Source organism: Dicentrarchus labrax, unplaced genomic scaffold, assembly GCF_905237075.1.
Source record: "Dicentrarchus labrax unplaced genomic scaffold, dlabrax2021, whole genome shotgun sequence".
Taxonomy (NCBI): Eukaryota; Metazoa; Chordata; class Actinopteri; family Moronidae; genus Dicentrarchus; species Dicentrarchus labrax.
In genome coordinates this window covers 26,171,499-26,198,298 of record NW_026136702.1, presented here as the reverse complement: position 1 = coordinate 26,198,298, position 26,800 = coordinate 26,171,499, and the positions used below count along the sequence as shown (strand labels likewise).

Genomic DNA, 26,800 nt, shown 5'->3' with positions numbered 1-26,800 from the left:
ACACTTGGCAGCGGCAGCATTCCTGGCCAGGACAGCCGTGAATGTGATTGGGAGGGGCGGACAGAGCAGCAGCAGTAGTCTGGGGTCCTACATCCTCTCTGCTGAGACTCACTGCCCCCCGTACTTAAAAGATCTCCGGACCCCCAATCCTCCTCCATGTGCTTTTAACGGCTTTTTCACAGAGAACAGGGAGCGGCACAGCGAAGTGAAGTTGTGAGGACGCCGAATCCGCAGCGTGCTTTCTGTTTGTGTTGATGTTTTTTTCCTCTTTGGCCCGGCATTCCCAGTAAACCAGGAAAATTGCTTGGTGTAGCTGTATCGGAGAGAAGGCTCGGGAGGAGGTGAAACAGCGGGACATGATGACTGAGAAAGAAACGGCGACAGAGAAGATAATAACAGGTAAATACGCTGTTTTTTTCTGAGCAGTTTGGTAGTTTTTTTTAGCAATGGCCATCTCTGATAGCAATTATTGCGTGCGCACAGTTCGGTGTGGTCGTATGTGGGACGCGTTTACGTGCACACTAGTGAGGTTTCCGAGGTTATCGCTAAACGCTGTTATCACATCATATTGTTACATTACGGGGTCATTCAGCCTTAAAAAGTCTCCCTAACGCCCCGACTGCAGTGCAGGGAGGCTGTATGAGCGATGAAGCACTGCCCTGGCTGTCCAAGGGCAACCGCAGTGTACAGGACCTCGCCTACTGGCCTGCTCGGAGCAGCACTCTCCACAACGAACATGGCGATATTAAAAGTTTATCAATCCGGCTCGTGTTTTCCGCCAACGAGGCTGAGCTCGGTGTGTTAACAGTTGGTTGGAGAAAAGATACGGGCCAGTTCGGTCCTCCATAACGGTGCAGAGTTTGGTCACATGGCCCGTCCCACTGGAGTTGTGACTCAATGCAGCAAAAAAGTCTGCACCATGTCCTCAGGTAACGCAGTATTGTTCACCCGCCCAGACGGTGCTGCTGTTCGGCTGCGGTAACACCGAGCAGCGGTTCTGTCCACTGGAGTAAATGTCCGCCGGTTTAATCAATCGAATATGTTGTTCTCTTCTCGATGAATACGATAAGTTTGCCTCAACATCACCTTCCCCTGTCGTAGGTACACAACGTACTGTAATGAGTAGTCAGACGAACTCCATTGGATTTTTGTCATTTTACTGTTGCTCGCTGGTCTGAAAGCACAAGCGGACATTAATTCCAAATCACTATGCAAGATCCTTTGTAAATACTCATACTGTAAAATTCGGCAAGCACTTAGTACACAAAGAATCGTTTATTTTAACAGTGTTTCAACTTTTAGGTGTCTCCCTCATGATTTTGCAACATAATCCACTGTGGAGGGCGATAATGAGCAGTGTGCGTCATTCCCACACTGTGAGCTGATTCACTTATACATTGGTCTTTTCAGTAGCTTCTACTGATTTGTACAGCATCATACATCTTGCTGTTTAACCTTTTAAATAGCATGCCAAAATTAGGGAAAAATTAAATGGAGTTTGGTTGATTGGAAGTTCCTGGGAAAAACCTTTCTGGGGGGCTTGGTAATGCTACTGCCTTATGCAATGTAATGAGTGGCACAGAGACTGCAGCCTGATGATGTCTTAGGGATGTGAGCTAAACCAGACTTTGTGTGACTTAGTCCTAAAGATAAAATGGCTGCTAGTGTTTCTGAAAGGTACATTTATACTGTTACTACTACTTATATATGGTGTGGTCAGCCAGGAGGTTACCAGGATGTTACATGGTGCAAACTAAGAGATTATCACACTGCACAAGTGTCCTGTGTATAAGAAGTTGCCTTTGACACACTGTGTGGTCTGCAGGTAATTGTGTGTTGCTCTGGGACTTTTTAATACCAAGCCATGGCTAAGGATGGAGCAATTTTTTCAAAAGGGCACCAGCATGCAGAAAGCCATGATGCATCTCTGGTGAAACAGCTTAGTCATGGTTAGCACACTAAAGGCTTTTACCCAGCTTTGTCCACTGGAATGGTACCATAGAGGGCACTCTATCATGTTTTAGCTACCATAGGGGTGTCCAGGTCTTGTTGATCTTGTGGTTAGATCTTGTCTATGTAGTCCAGTCTGTTCTTCACCCAGTTTTTTTAGCATACATAAAAAAGGGTACATCTTCACAGAGTTTCTTGTGAGTGAGGGTTACTATTCCTATGTGACATGAATGCAGCATCACTCTGCTGATCCTCCCCACTGTAGCTCCATCTCCCTGACAGTGAAACCAAACTGCATTAACTTGCAGCAGGATGTCACACAATCATGATAAATGACAACACTCAGAGCCAGGTGTCATATGTCATCGGCTGTGGCATTGAGCTTGATGATGGTTATTTGTCTGTCAAGACCTCAGGTATGGAGATTTGCACTACAGTACCCATAACATCTCTAAATCCAATATGGCTGCACCCCCATGTCTAATATTATTTACTCGGGCAGGCAACTACTTAATTTGTGTTTGTCTTGTATTTTCACAGCATCAGTTGTAGTATAAAAGAAGCCCTTTGTTTCAGGGTTTTTAAAAGCGGTCTGAACCCTCTGTGGGCCATGTCAGCCTAAAGATAAGATGGTGTGTTGCAAAGGGTCAAATACAAGTGCTTTTTTCATATCTCACTGTCCACTTACACACTGAACAGAATGTCTGCAGTCATGCAGGTTTGAGGTGCTTTCAGGGATGTCTGGCAATGCTGACGATAGTTATTGGTCAAGCAGATGTCACATCAGAACAAAGCATGACTACATCAGACACACAAAGGACGAGTTTAACATTTTGGGTATCTCCCTGTGCTTTTTTCTTGCCATGAGTGAGGTTCCAAGAGTTGGTTTAAAGTGACACTTTTTTGGGCCTCCAACTAGCTTGTGCTAGCCCCAGTGGTCATCGGCCTTACTTCACCCAGCCACAAAAGGGTAGTAAGTGCATCTGATCTGCTTTATGTGTCTCTATAAGGATGATGATTAAATTAAATATTGAAATATTAATGAGACAAGTTGGGTAACTAGAGTTAAGTAAGTATGTAGATTAATTGGCTAATTGAAAAAATAATATAATTGTTGGGTGCAGCCTAAAGACTGTAACTTTCCTCAAATGAATACATAAAGCAAACATTAATTCCTCCATGTTTTCTACACTGTTTATGATTTGACAGGCAGTCATTTTATTATGTCATCTTGTTGCACCCTCTTCTTCTGCAATAGTTTAGTGGCAGAATTAGTGCCACAATGACGAAGCAACTTAATGTAACCACTGTGGATTGAAAAATACATTGAATCAAATTGTCTTGAGATATGGTTGACATTTTCAGCTGACTAAAATATTGCAGGCCAGAAATTTCAATGTCATGTAGAATTCATCAGTGTCGTGAGCAATTCCAATGACAGTGCTTGTTGTCATGGTAATACAACTTCCACACCTTCCTTTCACATTCTTGAATAAATCTGACAGAAAATTAGGAAAATATAAAAATTCTGGTCATCGATGAGAGGTCAGAGTTAGATGTCACTCTGCTGAATCATGTCTTGTATTCAACTGCACTGAAGGCAGAGTCAAATTGCACTGTCTTCTTTTTATACAGTTGTCCAGAATGCACAGTGACTAAGCATAAATTTAGTTATAAATATAGCTATACAAATCAGGGAAAGCTCCTAATTTCATTAGTTTCTAAAGGTGTATTTCGTCACTGGTATAGAACAAGTTGTGGCTCTGAGGAAGCACTTTCCCTTTAGTATACATCTCAGATTATTGATACGTCCTCTTCTTCCTCTGGGGACTGCAGTATAGGGAGTTAACACAGCAAAGACATCAGTTGGAACACCCCTCAGTTGATTACTTAGATTGTGAAGAACATTTCTCAAGATGAGAAGTAATTATTGGCTAATCAAGTCTTTTATCGAGTGTGCTGGTTCAACATCTCAGGAATATAAAACATTAATTGACACACCCAAATACAGCACTGCTGAAACTAACTCAGGGCCAAACACAAATCCCTCACTACAAGAGGAACAAAAGGAGACGTCAGCTAGAGCGCCGGCAACCAGATTAGTGTCACCAAAACTTCACTGATTGCATTTCATCAGTTTTGCAACTATAAAATTATATTTAAAAAGGTTAAAATTCAAAATTCCAAGTTGTGTTGGTCAAAATTTAAAACCAGCTTCACCTTATTGACCAGCTGACCCTATGTTTTTTTTTTTTTTTTTACTGGAGCCCTGGGGACTCCCACTTGTCAGGATGACATTATGGAAGAAACTGTCTCTAGTTTTTGCGATTCATGTCAGATAAGAGCCATTAGGGACTTGCCTGACTGACTGAGAATGTGTAAATAGTTTTGCTGAGAAGTTTTGTTGAAATAACATGAACGTCGCCTTTAACGCCATAAGGTCACCTTTTTATCGTTCTCCATAACTTTCATATAATGTGAATGATTTCAGAGGCAAAGACCCGCCCGAGGTCTGTCTCTTATTGGTTTAGAACATGATATGATCCTACCATGAGTGTGTGAGTTCGGTCACAGGAGAACACAGAGAGATGATGCACTTGCGAAATAAATTTATGTTTTCACCCGGGCAGCGTCAGGTGAAAAATTATTAGTCGCACTCTTAAAAATTTTGGTCGCATGTGCGCACTCTGGAGCCCTGTTACCCCAAGTTTCGAGGCTTTCTGAACCTTTTGAGCTGCATATTTTAGCTGGGATCTTTGGGCTTCAGACACCAACTCTTGCAAAGTAACACCGACCTCTGATTTTTCTCCTCATCTTCATGTTTTCTTTATGGTGGCTTAACACCGCAAATTTGTTGCCATGTCTCTAATAACATGTAAAGCAGATGTTTCTTGTGGTCAGACATTGTGTAAGCACCATATAGTAGTAAGCTGCTTCGATTGGATTTGCTGAGCTTGCGATGGTACGGTGGACAGTGAGGGTCACATTAGTGTTAGCTTGTACACGTCACATTGATGTAAATGTAACCCTACACCATGATTCCAAATTAATTCCTGTGGCCAGTGATTTGCTTTCCTGCCAAACCAAAATTTACCCACATTTGGCACTTGGCGGGTGTTCATTTTGGACCCTGCCTGCAACTAGGAGTTGAAGCTTCCAGTCTGAGTGAGCTGGATAGAAAATAAAAGGTACTTCATTTACATCAGTGTGTTCAGTAAATGAAGTGGTCTCTGCGTGCTGTTGACATCTGTCTGTGAATTATGTGGGGGAGGGTGTCAGACAGAGGTTTGGTTGGTGGTAGGTGTCGAGGGGGTTGGGTGATGTAACACCCTGGCCATTAACTTCTCAAAGATCAGCTACTTTCACTACTAATCCACACAGTGGGAGCTGAGCAGTGCAGTCTGTGAGCATTCAGACAGTCTCGATGTGGCTCTGCAATTATTGGATTTAAAATGAAACAATAACTAAAGCATGTAAATGCTGACTTTAAGACTTGTTTTGAGGGTATTTACACCCACATATGATGAACTGTGTATGGAGGCAAACATTGAAAAATAACATTAAATCATGTTACACGTGTGTAGGATTTAATGCAACTACATTATCAAGCTCAAGCAGCATTGGTCATTATTTGCTGTACACTAGTAAAATTCATTTTGGTGGCCCAGCAGTGACCATGTTCATATTCACTGAAAAAATTGTTTAAAAAGTTATGATATGACATTTGTACCAAACAAATATGTTTTATTACATATGGAACACAACATTTGTAGACCAGGGTATCTTTGCAGCACTACAGTACTTCATTATAATGCTGTTTGTCACACGGTTTACCTTTTATCAAACAAAGTAGATGTAAGTGGCTCATTCTAAGGTAACGAAAACAATTTCCTATTTTAAGGTGACTATACACTAATGAAAACATACCTGACGTTCTGACAATAGATCTTGTTTTAAAGAATGTTTTAAAGAGTTCGGTCTAGACCTGCTCTATTTGAAAAGTGTCCTGAGATAACTTCTGTTATGAATTGGCGCTATACAAATAAAATTGAATTGAATCTTTCTAAATGTTACACACTGGACCTTTTTAAATCTATTAATAATAGCAGTAGTTTGATTTAGAAACAAATAGTTCATTAAAATAATTCTGAATAGAGAGGAAGTAATACAGTGCTATGATATTGCATAAATAACAAGAAAATAAAAGAAGAAGGAATCTTGCAAAATTAGCATATTGACACATTTTTTAAAGGTCTCTTAAGACACCATCTTTGTATCTGCATATATAACTTGCCATATGTCTTAAAAAGGCATAATGAGTAATGAGGCTTTTGGTAAGATATTGGAAATGTCAGCTGCACCATAAAAATATATATTTACAGCAAACTTTTCCACCATCATAACATCACCTAAGCTTTCATATGAAAGACAATATGGCATGACTGACCTAAACATTGCTGACCAAAACTTAACCGCAACAGGATGAAATCATTCTCCCACTCCCAGAATGACATAGCATGGCTCAAAATGTAGTAGGAAAAATGGGAGCAGCAGGTCGTTTTCAGCATTGTCTCATGTCCCAGACATGAGCCATGTGGAGGAGGAGGTGGTGATCTGTGGAAGAGTGGAAGTTACAGGATGGGGGAGGTGCTACTAACAGGCCATCAGATAGGAGCTGGTGAAAAGGGAAGGAGGAAATGGCACTCATTTGGAAAACAAAAAACACTGTTAGGAAGTCTACTTGACACTTTATTACTGCTAACTATACACGGTTTGATCTTAAATGCACACCATGGGCACCAAGAGTTCAAAAGCAATGTGCTGAGTCTTCAGCTGATGATAATTGGTTTCAAATGTTGCTGTGGCATGTCAAGTATGTAAATCAATATAGTCCAAAAAACAACGGGGTTGCTGCAGCGCCGCTTGTCCACAAACTCCTTAAGATATATATATATATATATATATAGATTAAACTGGCCAAAACCCCCACAAACACCCACTAACATCTGGCTTTTGTCTCCAGTGGGAAAGGGTACAATTGGCATTCATTCCCAAGTCAAATGACTGCAGTTGGCAGAGATGGAAACATGACACCTGCGTGGACACACAATTTTCACCCCTATTCTATTCTATTTGTTGTTTTATACAGTCATGGCAAATGGACTGTGCTTACATAGTGCCTTTAGAGTCTCTCAAAGCACTTTTACACACATTCATACAGTGATGGCGAGACTCATCAACTCATTCACACACATTTAGTACAGTATATGGGAACAATATGCAACAGTGATTTTGTTCTTATCGTGCAAGATGCAACACAGGCAAGACAGCGAGGTGAGAGCTTGTCCTGATTGAAGGAGACAGCTAACTGACACGGCGCTGCGGAGACAGGCCGGGCCATGTGAGACTGGCACTGTGAGAGACGGACAGTGTGATATATAACAACATATCGGAAATGCTGAGTGAAAAAAATACTGGCAAGTAACAAATGCTGCTTTCTACCGTTTATTAACCTGTTTTCATAATGTGACACATCAGAAAGGCAAACTCATCTACTGGCAGTGGGAAAGGAGTCAACGCCAATATGGAATGTGTCTACTTTGAACTTGAACCACATAAGTCTAACACAATGGACTGTGATCTGGTGTAGTTTCTCTCCCACTAAATGTTGCGCTTGTCAAACTTTTATGCAATGATTTGCTGGATTCTGTTATTACTTGTTAGATTATCACTCCCAAAAAGTTTTATTACACTGAGAAAGGCAACGTTTCGACCTTACTGGGTCTTCATCAGGCAAGTGGCCAACATGGGAAAGAGCAAAGTACTCCATTTTTTAGAGATGTTCCAATACAATTTCCTATCCTTTTTTATATAAAATTGATCAAATTAATTTTAATGAAAAGAAAATACATTAAAACGTTACAATACAATTGCTTACTTCAAAGGAGGAAGCTGTTCAAGACCTGGAGCAGCTGGAGAAACTGTACAGTATTGGAATATATAAAAAATTATAATTGGACTGTCACTGAGCCATTACTATTATTAAGTCCACTTGTGTTTTTCCGACTTGTGCAGCCAGTCCAGTTAGTTCTGCAGATAAGCAGCTGGCGGTTAAAAAAAACATTGGGGCCCGCCTCTGGGCCCTAATGACGGTGTTTTTCCTGCATGCCTCTTTGACATTAACGGTAGACAGCCAATCACAAGCAGCATTAGATCTACAACAAACCATCAACATATAAAAATATGGACGACCTGACAGCTCTTCAAAAGTGAAGCCAAAACACCTCAGTTTCCCTCTGGTACCTGCTGCCACCATGTTGGGGCAAACTAAAAAATTTCAAATACATTTTTCCCAAAGATGGTTTCTGACATTTAGTAGAACATATCACTAATTTTTCCAGTCAGTTTGGTTTTAATTATTTGACTCCGATCACTACTGCGCAGACTCCGTATCCGTAATGTTTTGGCTTCATTTTGGTCCGCAGCTTCCATCTTTTATGTATGTATATATGTGGACGGTAGAAACATGCTGCGCTGATGAGTTTAAATATCCAGTCCCTCTGACCTACATATCTTTGGACTATGGAGGAAGCTGTAACCCCTAGAAATCCGTGCACAGGGAGAACATGCAGACTGCAAGAGAATTAATTTGTATTCTTCAGCTGATCTGCAGATTGTAGATTTTTTTTCTGTATTGGAAAAAGAAAAAACTAACTGCATCTATAAGTAATACACATATCAGTGTAAAGCAGACAAATTGAACCATGTCACTTATGGAATTGAGAAACATTGTCACCCCCTTCCTGGGGTGGTCCTACAGCTGTGTCAGTACAAACACTGTAACAGAATCCGTACTCCGTATCTGTTGATATTGTGTTCACAGCACAGCAGAGAGCAGCAGCCTCCTGATGAGTTATTGGTGAATATAAAAAATCAAATCCTTTTGTAGGTAACTGTAAGTCAGCTTGGGCAGATATGTATCCTTACAATGTGAAACTGCACTGCTAAGCTGTGTCTTCACTGTTAAATAATTCATAGGCTTTTTAAATATGCACACAGCCCAAGAAAAGCAAGGCTGCAGAATCAGAACTGAAACCTGAGCGTATTTGATATTATGAGAGAACACTCGACACATCAAATACCAGAAATCAGATTCAGGATGTGTGTTGTGAAAGATTACTACAGATAATGGCGTGCTCACATGGATGTCAAACCAGAAATGCTGATCTATTTTTGACTAGTCTGGTCTAAGAGAATGGTCTTCAGTTATCAGGGACTGTTTGAGCCGAGCTTGTGCTATTATCATTTTTTCCAGGCAGGAAGGAAAGCCATTGTTCAGCAGAGAATTTTAAAGCGTTTCCTCAGTGTGACCAAAATGCTCTGCCCTCTCCAGGAACTTGTCTTTTTGTAAGACATCTCTGTTCATTGTTTTATATGTAAGTCTTTGTTTCTTTGTTGCAATAAACAATGCACCACTCTTTCAAACATCTGCTTGTGTCTGGCTACTTTGATGTGGAAATATGAAGCAAATGTGAAGGTAGTTGGTATGAGAAAATGAATGCTTTAAATGTCCAGCAGGCAGTCATGAATCAAACTATTGGTCAGCCTGAGCAGGTGGCACACAGAGAAGTTGAGCTGGCTGACAAAGAATACTCTCTGGTCAGAAAATATAGATAGAAGAAGATATCAGATACAAGGGAATTCTTTTTCCTTTACATGTAATAAAATTCATGATCTTGCCTAGCTTTAGGGTTTACGGTAGAAGGGCTAATTTGAGGTTGCATAGTAAAAGGTCTGCATTGTAGTAGCTGCAGTAGGTAACTTTTCTAAAACTAACTTTTTGTCATATTTGCTGAAACTTAAACTATATCCTGACAGTAATACATGAGGTTCCTCTGGCTGGTAAGAATCTACCAGGTCTGAACGAAAACAACCAATCAGAGCCGAATTTAATGCAAACATTCCATAATCAAAACATGATAGATATACTAAGTTAGATTAGAATTAAAATATTTATTTATATGACTATACATTTGTATTTTTTAATGTTTGTATACCAGAAATTTGAAGTGAAAAAAACTTCCCAAAAATGTCTCAAACAATATTGTTAATCGGCCTTTGTGTCAATAAAATATTTTTTTCATATTGATTCATATTTGTATTTATGATCCAGTTTTAAGGTCAGTAGGGCTGTGTATTGGCAAGAGTCAGACAATACGATATGTATATGATACAAAGGTTACAATTCAATGTATCACAATATATTGCAATGCCTTTTTTTTAAATTGTAATTTTAGGAAAACTATCATAGTATGAACAACACACCAACATATGCATGAAGTGTGAGTAAAAAACGTACTTTTCTATAATGCACCCAGAACCGTGGGATCTGCATTTGTACTTATTACAACTTGTCACTGTGACATCCAACATCACAGCCGTCAGTTTACGTTTGAAACATTGCTATCTAGCGGATGGGGGTTTAAGCACAAAAATGTATAATGTTTTGAGAATTGATACAATGTCAAACAAAATTATTGTGATATGATATTTTTCTAGATTTTCTTACAACACAAGTAACAAGTGTGGCACCTCAAATCCAGGCACCAATACATTGATTCATCGCTAATATGAATTGACTTCAATGGTTGAGAATAGCAGCAAACTAGGAATGTGCAATATTATGTAATTTGTGCAACGGTCAGACATTGTAGAACACCACTCCACATTACAAAGTGTGCACCCACAATTAATAGTGTACGTTTTAAAGCCAGCTGATATCCGGCTGCTCTGGTTTATCTTAGTGTGACTGTGGAGCAGCCCAGAGAGGCCTGCACACCTTTTAGTTATGATGTCTCTATCAGTCACAATTCACTGTGCCTTGGTCAACACATTTTTATTGGTTTTCAACAGAAACACAAGTTATACATTTGCCATCATGGCAGTAACAGAGATAGATAATAAAAAAGAATATATATATATATATATATACATATATATTTATATTGCCATCCATCTATTGTTAGCAGGAAAATGTCCCAGTCTACTGCGCCCCCCCCTTCATCTTCACAGTACATACTGGAGCCTCTCTCCATATTGCTCTGCATACACACACACATTGTCCATTAGTGTAGCCATAGTCATTCCAGTATTCTACAAAAGTAAGCAGTGATACATCAAGCGGAGTTAAAACATTAAACAAATGACAGTATTTTACACTTATGGATTTATCCCAGGTGGGCGTGGCCATTTTAGGGAAAACTGGCCCCTCATCACTAGCCGAGTCAAATCCTCATGCTAACATTCTCTATAAATTCCCTTCAACTACTAAGTTAAATGATCATGTAATGGTTTCGGTTGATTTTAAGGTGTTAAAGTAAAGACAGACCTATTTAACCATGTATCGTTTTAACCATTTAATTTTGCTCGTCTTTACTAGAGTCGGTAAAAGGATGCTAACGCCAGTGATTTAGCCGCGAGCTGTCGGTGTCCCGAGTCGAACGGCAGCGTCCGCCCGCTGTAAACATTGAACACTGCTGGTGTTATGGGGGTATTAAGTTGTTCCTGAGACTGACAAACTAACATCAACTCATCTGGGATCGTACTTTCCTCCTTTAAAATAAGATACAATGCTTTAACAACTCAGTGATGCTATACCGCCACCTACTGGATATTTTGTTAAACACTTCTCATTTCAGTCACTTGTAAAATACAAGCTGATGCATTTAATTTAACAATTACAGACACATATGCTGTTTGCACATATAACAGTTACCTGTAAAAGACTCAGTGCAGAGTTAGTATGTAGCATAATATAACAAATAAATGTTCATGCATACAATTATATTATTTAATCAAAAGACAAATGATATGACAAAAATATTTTATTAAATAACACACATCTTGACAGGACAAAAAACAAACAAATATATACAGGATAATCAAATTAAACATCAGGCATGGTCCAGGAAGATGCTGATGAGGTTGGCGGAGGTGGCGAGGAGGTCCCACGCCACGGCCCGGATGGCATGACCCGTGACCAATCAATGGCTTCCGGGTCCAGAGGGTAGAGGTCACACCTCCTATGTACCCTGCCGGTGACTTCCCGTAGTGGGCGTTGGGGACCCCCTCCTTGTTATAGGGGCCCCCCGGGATATCCCCCCTTTCATAATTTACAAGGGGGATATCCTCCCCAGTCGCGTTGAGGCAGGCCAGGACGGTGATGTGGTCCCTGGTCCCCTGGGCCTGCCTGTAAGCACGTTTTGTCCCCCGGGGCACGATGACCTTTCTTCTCGACGAGTCCAGCTGAAACCCCGTGTCGTCGCAGTTATAGATTTGACGGGGTTTCTCCCTCAACCCGTGCTCCTCCAGGGTGGTATTGAGGAGATTGAAATAGTGTTCAATCGGCCCCCTCTTTGCACAGGATGCCCTCCCACGGTCAATATTGTCTGGGGTCCGAGAAGTGAAGAGATGGCCTTGCCTCCTCCAGAAGTTGAGCCACCACGTCTGGCCCAACTTCCCCCTTCTCTCTTCTGGATAGCGGTGATTGTAAATGGCCGTTGCATAAGACTGAACCTGAGGCTTTGTCAGTGGAAACCCATGACTGGCAGAGTAAAGGCAGTACTCCACCAGGGAATCTTCATCTGCAGGGGTGAGAAGTGGCATCTGACCATGCACACAGTCAGAGGCCACCCTTCCACTGACTCGGTCACTCAGGCTCGTTTTTGGGACCCCAAACAGTTTGGCTGCCTGCCCCAGACTCAGCCTACCCGCTTTCACCTCCTGGATGGCCTGTCTCATGGCCTCCTGTGTCCACTTCCTCGTCTTCCTCTCCCTCTGGGGCAGCTGCCTGATGTTAGGCATCTAAAAGAGGCATATTATTTTTTTCCAGTCAGAAATTACAGTAACATTTTTATAGGTTTTTTTTATTTCATGTTGCATCAACAAGCACAAATGTATTTACCACATGCATACACACAAATATACTTACCTTAAACCAAAGCATTTTTGCACTCTCTCTTCTCTCTTTCTCAGGCCTCTCTCTCTCTCTCTCTCTCTCTCTCTCTCTCTCTCTCTCTCTCTCTCTCTCTGTGTGTCTTCTCTCTCTCTCTCTCTCTTCTCTCTTCTCTCTTTCTTAGGTCTCTCTCTGTCTTCTCTCTCTCTGTCTTCTCTCTTTCTCAGGTCTCTCTCTGTCTTCTCTCTTCTCTGTCTTTGTCATGTCTCTCTTCTCTGTCTCTGTTCTCAGACAGAAACACATAAACAGAAAACAATACTATTTTATACATAAGGAGGTGTATTTATATAACCAATATTTTCTATCATAAGAGCCTCTACTGGCTTTCAACACATCTCTCACACCCCTCCCAATTCAAATTCAAAATGGGATTTATTGGCATGAAAGTTTTTAAAAAACAATATTGCCAAAGCAAAGCATTCAAATACAATACAATAAATCAAAGATATATATACATTATGAACAATATATTAGTTATATACAGTGTGTGCGTGCGTGCGTGCGTGCGTGCGTGCGTGCGTGAGTGCGTGCGTACGCCTCGATCACTCACTGTCCCTCAGGTTGTGGCATCTTAATACATACTGGGCAGCAAGGTGTGTCTGCTCTCCTTCTTCGAGGAGTATTTTTAATTTGGAGAGGTCGTTCAGCTCTTTGAAATCTGGAACCAAAGAGCTGAACTTGTTCAAATACATTTTTCTAGTATTATTTAATTTTGTACATTGTAGGAGAAAGTGCATCTCTGTCTCAACCTCACCTGTCGACCAGTGACCACATTTTCTGTTTTCTTTTGGTTGCCATGATTTTTTGCCAGTTTGTGGTCACTGAGCCTGTACTTGGTTAGGATCTGTCTCTGCTTTCTATCTCTGACAGTGGAGAGATATTCTGCTAATTCATAATCTCTTTTAAGGGCAAGATAACATTCCAATCTACTTTGGCTTTTAGTTGTTTCTGCCCAATGGTCCAGATAGCTTTCTTTACATTGTGCTATAATTTGCTTTACTCTGATTACTGTTTGTAGAGCAGTGTTGTTGTGAGGCTGGTCAGAGTGTGTCTGAGAGCGTTCTCTTCTGAATGTTAATTATCAGTGGGTATCTGCCTAATTCTGCTCTACATGCATTTGTTGGTGTGTTTCTGTGTACGTGTAAAATGTATCTGCAGAATTCTGCATGTAGAGATTCTGTTGGATGTTTGTCCCAACAGGTAAAGCTCTGATGACTGAGTGGACCCCATACTTCACTACCGTACAGCGCAATGGGCTGGATGACACTATCAAATATTTTAAGCCAGATTTTTATTGGAATATGGAAATGATAAAATGTTCTCTTAATTGCATATAGAGCTCTTCAAGCTTTTTCTTTTAGAGCATTCACTGCCATGTTGAAACTCCCTGATGCTGTTATGGTTATACCAAGGTAGGTATAACTCATGCTGTGTTCAATGACATGATTATTGATGGTAAATTGGTGTTTGTTCTCATGACACCTGGGGCGTTTTTGAAAGATCATGACATTGGTTTTCTTCATGTTTACTGCCAGGGCCCAGTTCTGACGGTACTTTTCTACTACGTCCAGCTGTAGCTGTAGTCCTTGTTCAGTAGAACAAGGTCATCAGCATACAACAGAGACTTCACCTCTCTATCTAGGAGGGAGAGGCCCGGAGCAGCGCATTTATCCAACTCAACAGCCAGTTCATTTATATACACATTAAATAAAGTCAGACTTAGATAGCAACCCTGCCGAACGCCTCTTCTCTGGGGGAAGAAATCACTTAGTTTGTCTCCAATTTTAACAGCACACATTCCAAATACATCGATTTAACCAGATCATATATTTTGCCACCACATTTTAAAAGTCTGTAATAGAGCCCTTCATGCCAAATAGAGTCGAAAGCTTTCTTGAAGTCAATAAAGCAGGTGAATATTTTTCCATTCTTAGTTTGTTGTACATGTTTGTTGATTAAAGTGTGAAGGGTATATACATGGTCGGTGGTGCAGTGTTTTGGGAGGAAGCCAGTCTGACTTTTACTTAAGATTGACTGTTCCTCAAGGAAGTCTAGTATTGTTGTATTAAGAATACTACAGAATAGTTTACCTAGACAGCTGCTGACATGGTAGTTATTAGGGTCTGATTTGTCCCCACTCTTATGAATGGGGGAAATGAGCCATTTGCACCAGATGTTGGGAAAACATCCTGCCTGTAGTATAACATTGAACAAATGTAACACTGCACCTTGCATTTCTGGGGTGCTGCTTTTGAGCATTTTGTTTTTAATGCTGTCTGGACCACAAGCTTTTCTTGGCCTCAGACATTTTATCTGTGTGGTTATTTCTTCCCATGTAATTTCGAAATCAAGGGGGTTTTGGTTGTCTTTAATTATTAATTAATTAATCTGAATTGATTTGATTGATTGGTATGTCTTTGTACAGATTTTCAAAATGTGATCTCCAGATGTCACCATTTTGGATGGGTAATGTCTGCTGTTGCTTTGTGTTGAACTTGTTCCACATATCCCAGAATTGATTTTGGTTAATGGCATTCTCCATATCTTCAAGTTTCAATTGGGTATAATTTTGTTTTTTGATCCTAATTGTGTATTTATATGTATTTAAAATTTCATTGTATCGAATGCGCAGGGCTGGGTTGTTCGGTTGGCAATGTTTCTCATTTGCTATTTTTCTCAGCTCTTTTCTGATTGTTTTGCATTCTTGATCAAACCATTTGTCAGTATTTTGCCTTTTAACAGGTCTCCTTCTTTGCTTTATGAGGTCAGCCCTAATAGCTTCCTTATGAAATATCATATTGATATCCTCAATGGCCTTGTTTACCCCATCTCTGGTAGGGACATATTGATTTTGAGTATATATTGATATGTAATTCATCAGATCAGGGGAGTTTAAAGCCTTGATGAATTTGTCTCCACTGTCTGGGGCTCATATGTAAGAATGATTTAATTTATACAGCTTACTGGGTTCCCTTTTTGTGTCACTAATTTCACCTGACAATTTAAAGAACACATTAATTTGGTTGTGGTCTGAAAGGGGGGATTGCTGTCTGACAGTGAATGCACTGATAGTTGAGGGGTCCATGTCAGTGATTGCATAGTCTACAACACTAGACCCAGAGGAGTATGTGAACCTCCCTAAAGAGTCCCCTCTGAACCTACCATTAACTATGTACAGGCCTAAGGCCCGACAGAGATGCACTGCCACTTTGATTTAATATTGAGTCAAGGTTATTCCAACGGGTGATGTTTGGTGTGGTAAACAGGGGGGCCTGACCAAATACATGGTTGTTGCCCTGTGTGTCAATGATATCAGGTTCAATTCCTGTGCGTCCATTCAGATCTCCAGTTAGAAGTACATTTCCCTGCGCCTGGAAATAGGCGATTTCTGGATTTAGGGTGTCAAAAATGTCCTCTTCAAAATAAGGAGAATCCACTGGGGGGTATGTGAATTGCACAGAGGTATAGATCCCTATCGGTTATGCCTAGGGTTTGATCTAACCTCAACCAAATGTGCGATTTACCCTGTTTTACTGGTGAGATCTGATTGCAAAGATCTCCTTTATACCACACCAAACCCCCCCCCCCTCCCCCCCGATGTTCTGCCCTTGCGTATGTTTTTTAGTTTTAGGGAGGGCACCATGACTTCATTATATCCTGGAGGACGGTGAGTGAGCAAATCATCTTGACACCATGTTTCTGTCAATACAATGATATCAACGTCTTTGATAGATTTCATGAACTCAGGGTTTCCACTCTTCAGCTCAAAGGTTGAGGAGTGGAGACCCTGAATATTCCAACAGCTTATATGAAATGAACGCATCTAAAAGAATTCAAGTTCAAAGTTCAAAATGAACCTGTATAGTGTGACAAATATTAAAAAAACCTATCTATATATATTTATAATAATAATTTGATATTAATTCCATGGAGATCTACTATTTTCAATAATATTACTATTGTACTGACTACTACTATTGCTATTACTATTACTAACTAACAAATATATGTCCATGTTGTTTTGTAACTCAAATGGGAAAGTGCTCTGAGTAAATATATCTTAGCTGGACAGAAGCCGGGTGCACAGGGTGTGCAGCATCTCCCTGATGTTTGTCAGCTCACAGGTAGCAGGGGGAGGGGCTGTGACAGCAGGCCGGGCTACAGCTGCAGCATAGCTCTGCTGCTGTAAGCGTCCGGTATACTCGACGCAGACCAACTGTCGCGCGACAACGTGACGTCACGGGAGCACCGTGACTATCTATACTTGCGCGTGGTGGTCGTGGCACTAGTTGCAGTCTTCTCCTGAACAGAGGTGTTGCTAGTGAGGAAAGGCTACCGAGTTTGCTATTTCTACGCACTAGAAGAAGAAACATTTTTTTAGTTATTTTTTTTTCTTTCCAAATCGGTCGCAGAGGTTCTTCCAAATTTTCCAGCATATGTCCTCCTCAATTCCAACATTCATGGCGATTTCTCGCCATGAATTCCGGCAACTCTGTGCTCCTTTATTGAAGGATCGTACAGATCGTCCATCTTCCTGTTTCCAGTTTGTCGCGCGCAGCTGAAAAAAAAAAAGTGGTGCGTCAGTGAGATAGACGTCATTTTGACGTCACGTTGTCGCGCGACAGCTCGAGTGCGTCGACTGTACTGGGTGCTTGAGCTGGTGTGTCTCCTCACAGCAGGGGGGATGATCCGGGGCTGGTGATGGGGGGGAGGAGGTCTGTGATGGTCTCTGAACCTTCTGGTAGAAGAGAGGGTGGATGGGCTGCATCCTAGGGCCGTGTCTTTGAGGGTCTTTCCCTCCCTCCCTCTCTTACTCAGACGCAGACACCCATAACATATCAATTATTACATGATGACATCATGATATAAAATATACTTTATCTTAGCTTATAAACAAGAAAATACATCTACATCATCAATAGCTAATTTGAACCTTATTTTTCCATTAAATCTTCATGTGTACTGTGATACTTCACAGATAAAAAAAACAATGCTGCTCTTGCTCTGTTCCTTTGTTCTCCTTTCCCACATCTATAACTTTTTCAATAAAAAAAACGCCCAGCTTGACCACAGTTTGTATAAACACAATATCCAACATTTTTATTAGCTAGACTAATCAATGTAAACCTAGCTACGATATGTACCCATATGAGAGCTTATTTTAAGCTGTTAAGTGAAAATAGAAACAGACTTTTAAAGTTGACTGGATCGTCACCCAAGTGCAATCTAAGCGTTCCCGGGGCTTTCCCTCATTAAAGTAACTTTCATATAATAATTAGACATGTAAATGTTGATGTATATGTATGAAAAACCACATATAGACTCTGTAAAATGTAGAAATTCCTTAGACTTACGTTAGATGGCGATCGTGTGCCGGGAAGTACCGCGAAAAGACCGGAATCTGCGCCAAGCCGGAAGTCGTTCAGGTCCTGATGCCGGCGCTACACACCGTTTCCACAGGAAGCCAGCGTGGCATGCCCAGTTGTAAAAAATTATGTTAGGCAGGCCCAAGCCTCCTCTGTCAGAGGGTAGCTGTAGTGTTTTCATTTTCTGTCTGGGTCTCTTGCCGTACCATATGAATCGAGAGAATGCTCTCTCTATATCAAGAGCAACCTTCTTGGAGATCCATAAGGGTAGCAATTGTAAGAGATATAATAACCTGGGTAATACATTCATTTTGATTAAGCTAATGCGCCCCATAAGAGATGGGGGAGATCATGTCATCTAACTAAGTCGTTAAGCTTCCATAGCTCCGTCAAGTTTGGTGAAAATTTTATCCCAAGGTAGGTGAAGCCTGTGGGAGACAGTTTGAAGGGACAGTTAGTAGATAAAGACGGATCAGCCGGACTACCCAATGGCATGGCCTCTGATTTGCCATAGTTGATCTTGTAGCCTGTGAAGGAGCTGAACTCCTGAATAATAGAGAGAATAGTTGGTATTGATATGTCAGGTTTTGTCAGAAACAACAGGATGTCATCGGCATAAAGTGCTATTTTATGAACTGTTCCTCCTACTGTCATCCCATGCACGTCTTTTTGTTACATTAAGGTAGTAGCCTAGTGAGAACAGGGTGTTGGGGGAATCACTTTTTTTTCTCTTTTTCATCAAACCGCAGTTTTTCAAGTTCCCGCAATTTTTGCAAGTTCCCGCAATTTTTGCAAGTTCCCGCAATTTTTGCAAGTTCCCGCAATTTTTGCAAGTTCCCGCAATTTTTGCAAGTTCCTGCAATTCCATCGCATAAAATTGCATAAATATCCCGCATATTCCATCGCATCTCTCTATAAAAGCAAGAAATCTATCTGTCTGTCTGTCTGTCTGTCTGTCTGTCTGTCTGTGTGTGTGTGTGTGTGTGTGTGTGTGTGTGTGTGTGTGTGTGTGTCTCAAATATCTCTGCAGATCAGGATCAGACTGACCTGAGAGTTTCAACATGGCTGCTGTGTGGTTTAAGGGTGTGCAACGTCGGCTTTGTTTGGACTACAAAGATACCGTTAATAAATTATTTCATAAATGATTTATAAATTCCGCTAGCATTGTCAACCATAGCCACCATAACCACGTGTGCACCAGAGCCAATCACTGCAGACCCCACCCTCACGCCCCACCTCCTGAGTCGATGGACGCGCCGGCGTGTCCAACACACCATAGCCACGTGCACACCAGAGCCAATCACTGCAGAGCCCACCCCCACGACACACATTAAGAAACACGCTGATCTATACCTGCAGCGGTGCGAGCGGCTTTATACTTGCAGCGGATTTTTCCGGCTGTTCAGTCCCGTTCTGTGCACCAAACTGACTGTTGTGGATTACTGAGACTGAACGAGTCCGGACCGAGTCTGTTCCGTACTGAGGAGATCCAGATACGCGAGGACAACAAACTGGAATCGGAATCTGTGGATGTTCGTCTGTAGCTAGCTGCTACACCTTCAAACACAACCACGAAAAAACTACTTAACCTCCCACTTTTCTATAGCAATACATACTTCCTACGGGCACAGCACTAGTTTTTTAAGAAAACGTGCTGCATAATCAAGGGTTTTTGCCAGTAACAATCACAAAAAACTCCACATTTTTCTGGAAGGACTGCTAAATGTACCATGAACTGGTCAATGGTCCGATTCTAAAGTTACGAAATGACTGAAGCTTTGCTGCTAACAGTGTCTCCACTCTCGTGAAGGTTAAAAGGTCAATGCCAGGGTAACTGTGGCGTGTGGCTCACAAGGTTAGTACATAAACACCAACACCATTAACAGTGCACCATCACATCTAAAATCTAAAGTCTGGAAGACTTGGATTCTGTAAGAAGGAAGAAAAGCTGGACAAAAGTCTAGCCATTTGTATAATGATGAGTCTGTGAATGCTAATACAGCTAGCACAAGCAAGAACATGCAAGATATTAAACACTTTCCAGTCACAACTTAGCTCCAACTGGGTGAGGTCTAAGTTAATCAAGACAGAAAGTCTGTTTTGTCTGTGTCTTTTGGAAAAGCAATAAACACAATGACATAAGGCTGAAATGAGACATTTGTCTTCCATTTTTCCCATGCCATGCCATTTCCTGGTATTTTATAAAATATATGTATTTATTTATTATTTATTTATTTAATTTTTTTGCGATATATTGCAAGTACAGTTGCAAACAATTTACTACAACATTACGTCTTTTGCTTTTCCCGTTTTCTAATTTTAAGTTAACAGAACAGAGTTGAACTGGGGAGCTTACTGACTGATACACAATATACACAAAAAAGGTGAAAGCGACATGTGATAGGAGTAGCCGGGGATCGAACCAACAACCTTCCGATTAGTGGACAACCCCTCTGCCTCTGAGCCACAACCGCCCCACTGGTTGGAGGGGGCCCTAATCGATGACGGCGGCACAATGGAAAAAGCGGTGCCCAACATGGACCTCGTCTCTACCAATGTTTTTTCTTTTTTTCTTTTTATTAGCATTTCTTTTCAAAAACAACAATTTTCATTGCATTTGTGATTTGTGTATAGGACCCAAAAAAAAAGGGGGGGGGCAATGAAGCATGTATAAAAGTAAGACGAGTCAGAGTATGTGCATGGATACATCCACACACACACAAACCTAAACACACAAATACAGTGGGGAGAACAAGTATTTGATACACTGCTGATTTTGCAGGTTTTCCCACTCTGTAATTTTTACCATAGGTACACTTCAACGGTGCGAGACGGAATCTAAAACAAAAATCCAGAAAATCACATTGTATGATTTTTAAATAATTTGCATTTTATTGCATGACATAAGTATTTGATCACCTACCAGCCAGTAAGAATTCCAGGTCTCACAGACCTGTTAGTTTTTCTATAAGAAGCCTTCCTGTACTCCACTCATTACCTGTATTAACTGCACCTGTTTGAACTCGTTACCTGTATAAAAGACACCTGTCCACACACTCAATCAAACAGACTCCAACCTCTCCACAATGGCCAAGACCAGAGAGCTGTGTAAGGACATCAGGGACAAAATTGTAGACCTGCACAAGGCTGGGATGGGCTACAGGACAATAGACAAGCAGCTTGGTGAGAAGGCAACAACTGTTGGCGCAATTATTAGAAAATGGAAGAAGTTCAAGATGATGGTCAATCTCCCTCGGTCTGAGGCTCCATGCAAGATCTCACCTCATGGGGCATCAATGATCATGAGGAAGGTTAGGGATCAACCCAGAACTACACGGCAGGACCTGGTCAGTGACCTGAAGAGAGCTGGGACCATAGTCTCAAAGAAAACCATTAGTAACACACTACGCTATCATGGATTAAAATCCTGCAGCGCACGCAAGGTCCTCCTGCTCAAGCCAGCGCATGTCCAGGCCCGTCTGAAGTTTGCCAATGACCATCTGGATGATCCAGAGGAGGAATGGGAGAAGGTCATGTGGTCTGATGAGACAAAAATAGAGCTTTTTGGTCTAAACTCCACTCGCCGTGTTTGGAGGAAGAAGGATGAGTACAACCCCAAGAACACCATCCCAACCATGAAGCATGGAGGTGGAAACATCATTCTTTGGGGATGCTTTTCTGCAAAGGGGACAGGACGACTGCACCATTTTGAGCGGAGGATGGATGGGGCCATGTATTGCGAGATCTTGGCCAACAACCTCCTTCCCTCAGTAAGAGCATTGAAGATGGGTCGTGGCTGGGTCTTCCAGCATGACAACGACCCGAAACACACAGCCAGGGCAGCTAAGGAGTGGCTCTGTAAGAAGCATCTCAAGGTCCTGGAGTGGCCTAGCCAGTCTCCAGATCTGAACCCAATTGAAAATCTTTGGAGGGAGCTGAAAGTCCTTATTGCCCAGTGACAGCCCCGAAACCTGAAGGATCTGGAGAAGTTCTGTATGGAGGAGTGGGCCAAAATCCCTGCTGCAGTGTGTGCAAACCTGGTCAAGAACTGGAGGAAACGTCTGATCTCTGCAATTGCAAACAAAGGTTTCTGTACCAGATATTAAGTTCTGTTTTTCTGATGTATCAAATACTTATGTCATGCAATAAAATGCTAATTAATTACTTTAAAAAAAATACAATGTGATTTTCTGGATTTTTGTTTTAGATTCCGTCACTCACAGTTGAAGAGTACCTATGATAATAGAATAATAAAAATTACAGACCTCTACATGCTTTGTAAGGGGGAAAACCTTCAAAATTGGCAGTGGGCATGACCAAAACATATGAATAAGAAAGGCTGGAGCTAGTTTACACCTGTCACAAACAGCATCAATGTCGGGATATATTTTATTAACTTACACTGGATCAGGCCATGTTTGGCACACAGGGATGAAGAGTGTACTCCAAGAAGAATATACTCCCAGAGGTCCTGGTTAAGTTCTTCACGTATGTCCTCTTCCCATTGTGCTTTGATAGCTGAAAGTTTGCTACTCCTGAGAGAGAGGATTTTTTCATAGCCAGGTGAGATGGCACCTTTTGATAATAGCAACATATCAATAGCTGGGGTTGCTGGTTTTGAGGGGAAATGGGAGCTAATATTCTTTGCAAAGCTACAGATTTGTTAATATCTGAAAAAGTGACTCTGAGAATCTTAGTAGTGCTGTCAAACGATTAAAATATGTAATCGCGATTAATCGCATTAATGTCATAGTTAACTCGCAATTAATCGTACATTTTTATCTATTCTAAATGTCCCTTGATTTCTTTTTGTCCCATTCTTTTTTCTCATTTTAATGCTCTTATCAACATAGAAAAGTGGATCGGCTTGCTTTGTGCAAATGTTTTTATTGAAAAATCATCCATTGTCGCCTGGCTTTGACGAGGGGGCGGAGAATTCGCATCAGCTGTGTGCTTGGCCACCAAGTGGTATTTCAGACTGGACGTGCTGCGATGATAGCTCAGTTCACAACGACAAAACACACTGATCACTTTGGTCTTGAACCATTTGTCCGTTCTAGCTAGATCCAGTGTAGTGTTGTAGTTTTTCTAATGTTACTAGTTGTTGCAGTAGCATGTGAAAAAAACTACAAAGTTAAACAAATGTTAATCTCGCGATAAAAAAATTGACGCCGCTAAAATGGGTTTGCGTTAACGCTGTTAACGCGTTTAACTGACAGCACTAATATTTAGCCATAATCTGGGGGAAGGAGGCAAAGACGCCCTCAATATATAAGTCATTAAAAGATGTTATGCCATGATTAGACAATAGGGTGAATGCTCCATCTCCCAGTGTGGGCTTGAAAGTGTGATATTTACTTATGGGGGCCTGCATTGTAAAGGAGTTGAGCCCAAAATGGCATCTAAACTGGTTCCACATCTTGAGAGTAGTCTTAACTAGGATATTTTTACAGTATTCTGTGCAGATTGAACCATTAGAAGTGTAAACCAGAGCTGCCAGTGAGCATGGCGAACAAGAGGCCGCCTCCAATCTCAACCACGCTGGGGCGTTGTGTGAACTGTCAGCACGCAGCCAGTAGTGGAGTATACGGAGGTTGGTTGCCCAATAGTAGTTTTTCTTTGTAGCTCCCCCGGTCCGGATCTGAAGGGGCCCATCCTTGTTCGCAAGTCCGCTTTCTTCAAGTCAGCCGCTGTATCTGCTCCATCATCGTCTACGGGTGTCTGGTGATTTTCACTGTGTAGCCTCTACTGGACAGGTCTTCGGTTGCATCCTCCTCCATTGTATCGTAAATTTTGGTTCCATCCTTATATCTCACCCGAAGCCTGGCAGGGAAGAGCGTCTGGAATTTAACTTGATTTTCTCTCAGGACTTTCCGGATCTCAGCATATTCTTGTTGTTTTTTGAGGATTAGAAGGGGGGTAGTCATGGTAGAGGTTTATTCGGGTAATTTTGCCAGGCGAACCCCTTTCTCTGCCATGTCTTGTGGAGTAGTGACTCCTTCATTTTGAAACTCAAAAACGTTACAATGATGGAGCGTGGCGGAGCATCTCCTGGGGGCTTTGGTCCCACTGAGCGATGTGCTCATTCAATCTGCAAGTTGGGCACGTCCTTGGGCAGTTCAAGGCGACTGTGGCACAGAGGCAGGTTGGTGGTTCGATCCCTGGCTCCTGGTGGCACATGTCGTAGTATCCTTGAGCAAGATACTGAACTCCGAATTCCTCCTGATGCCGTGCATCGGTGTGTGAATGTGTATGAATGAGTTAGTTTCTGTTCGATGGGCTTTGCCATCGTTGTGTGAATGTGTGTGAAAGGGTGAATGTGGCACGTAGTGTAAAAGCGCTTTGAGTGGTTGGAAGACTAGAAAGGCGCTATACAAGTACAGGTCCATTTTGCCATTTTGCCAAGGAATTTTCAAAGAAGTTGAAAAAAAGGAGTTTTTCCACGAATGACACCAGACTTGGTGAGTGTTTTTTCAGCTTCCTCTGGCACCCCGTAAATCCTCACGTTCTCACGTCTCAAGCGGCTCTCCAGATCCATTAGCTTATCCTCTAGCTTCACGTCTAGCTTTATCATGATTTCTTCCATGATTTGGATCCTTTCTTCTGTTTTCTCAAATCACCCTTCTGTTGTATTCAGTCTGATATTCACTGTTGTAATTTCTTCTTTAATTGCATCCAACTGTTCTTTGTTTTCTTGGCGAAACCCTCTCATTTCTTGCAGAATTAGGTCCAAGTTAGCCATTTCTCAGCCTGGGGCTTGCATAGTTTATTTTATTCTCGTTAGTTGTTGCAGTTAAGTCTTCTCACCAACCTCTGTTTTTGCTGGTATTTACTGCTCAATTTTTGGTAGATATTCAAACCCCTTTCTTTATGATTTTATTCAGAGTATTTTTTCTTAGTTTTTATGGGAGTATTTCAACAGCTACTCAGGTTCTATTGGGAGCTCTTTACCTACGCAGCCATCTTAACGGTGTTCCGACTGGAAGTCATAGTAATATATGTATTTAAAGTTAAGCAATGTCACTTTTATAGAATTGCCTTATTCTAATTTAGAATATGAAACAAACATCTACAGTACTGTGCAAAAATTTTAGGCAGGTGTGAAAAAAAGCTGTAAACAAAGAATGCTTTCAAAAAAGTGTTTATTTTCATCAATTAACAAAATGCAGTGAATGAACAGAAGAGAAATCTAAATCAAATCAATATTTGGTGTGACTACCCTTTGCCTTCAAAACAGCATCAATTCTTCTATGTACACATACACAGTTTTTGAATGAACTCGGGTGGTAGGTTGCTCCTAACATCTTGGAGAACTAACCACAGATCTTCTGTGGATGTAGGCTTCCTCAAATCCTGCTCACTTCACGTAATCCCAGACAGACTCGAGGATGTTGATATCAGGGCTCCGTGGGGGCCCTACCATCACTTCTAGGACTTCTTGTTCTTCTTTACGCTGAAGATAGTTCTTAATGACATTGGCTGTATTTTTCCTGCTGCAGAAAAACTTTGGGGCCAATCATATGCCTCCCTGATGGTATTGCAGGATGCATAAGTATCTGCCTGTATTTCTCAGCATTGAGGACACCATTAATCCTGACCAAATCTCCCACTCCATTTGCAGAATGCAGCCCCAAACTTGCAAGGAACCTCCATAATGCTTTACTGTTGCTTGCATTCACTCGTATTGTACTGCTCTCCAGGCTTCTGTCTTTTGACTCATCAGTCCAGAGACCAAGACCACCTCTGGCCAGACTTCTCCGGACAGTAGATGGGTGTACCTGGGCCCCACTGGTTTCTGCCAGTTCTGGGCTGATGGACTTCTTCCAATTTCAAACGGAAATAAGCTTTCTAAACTTTTTCCTTGGCCGGCCAAGTATAACTACGATCCTTAACATTGCCTGTTTTTGTGCTTCATCAAAAGAGCTTGAACAACACACGTTGAAACCCAAGTCTGCTTTGAAAATTTTGTCTGAGAGAGACCTTGCTGATATAGTGTAACTACCTTGTGTCTTGTTGCTGTGCTCAGTCTTGCCATGGTGTGTGACCTGTGACATTAAACTGTCTTCCACAACCTCAACTTGGTAGCAGAGTTTGGCTGTTCCTCACCCAGTCGTAGGCAAGGAAGTCCTCAGTTACACTTTCCTTTCCCCATAAACATTTGTAAGTCTCCTTTTTACATTGACAGTCATAGTGCACTCCTGCAATCTCTACAAAAAGTTAAATAAAATAACACACAAAAGATAAGCCATAGAAAAACAATTTGTGTTCTCAAATTTTAGTGCACTGCCACAACATTTGAAATTACTGCAGTGTTTCCTCTATGTTGATTTTGGAGCGGCGGCCCGCCGCTGTTAAATTTCTGCCACCACGGTATCAGAAATGGGGCAGACGCACAATGTAGTCATGGTTGCCTTTTAAATGACCCTGCCGACCTAACCCCCGTTGGCTTCCGCTCACATTGCAATTTAAC

General features: G+C 41.4%; 1 protein-coding gene across 4 annotated transcripts in view; it reads left to right on the top strand.

Annotated features, from left to right (window-relative positions):
• Positions 1–60: 60 nt before the first annotated feature.
• The window catches only part of hspa12a (heat shock protein 12A), a 76,321-nt gene continuing 49,581 nt past the window's right edge, over positions 61–26,800 (top strand). For all 4 annotated transcript variants that reach the window (XM_051423487.1, XM_051423498.1, XM_051423477.1 and 1 more), the window contains exon 1: positions 61–399. In XM_051423487.1, the coding sequence (XP_051279447.1) occupies positions 357–399 (43 nt within the window). In that variant the 5' untranslated portion in view covers positions 61–356. The remainder of the gene's footprint in view (positions 400–26,800) is intronic.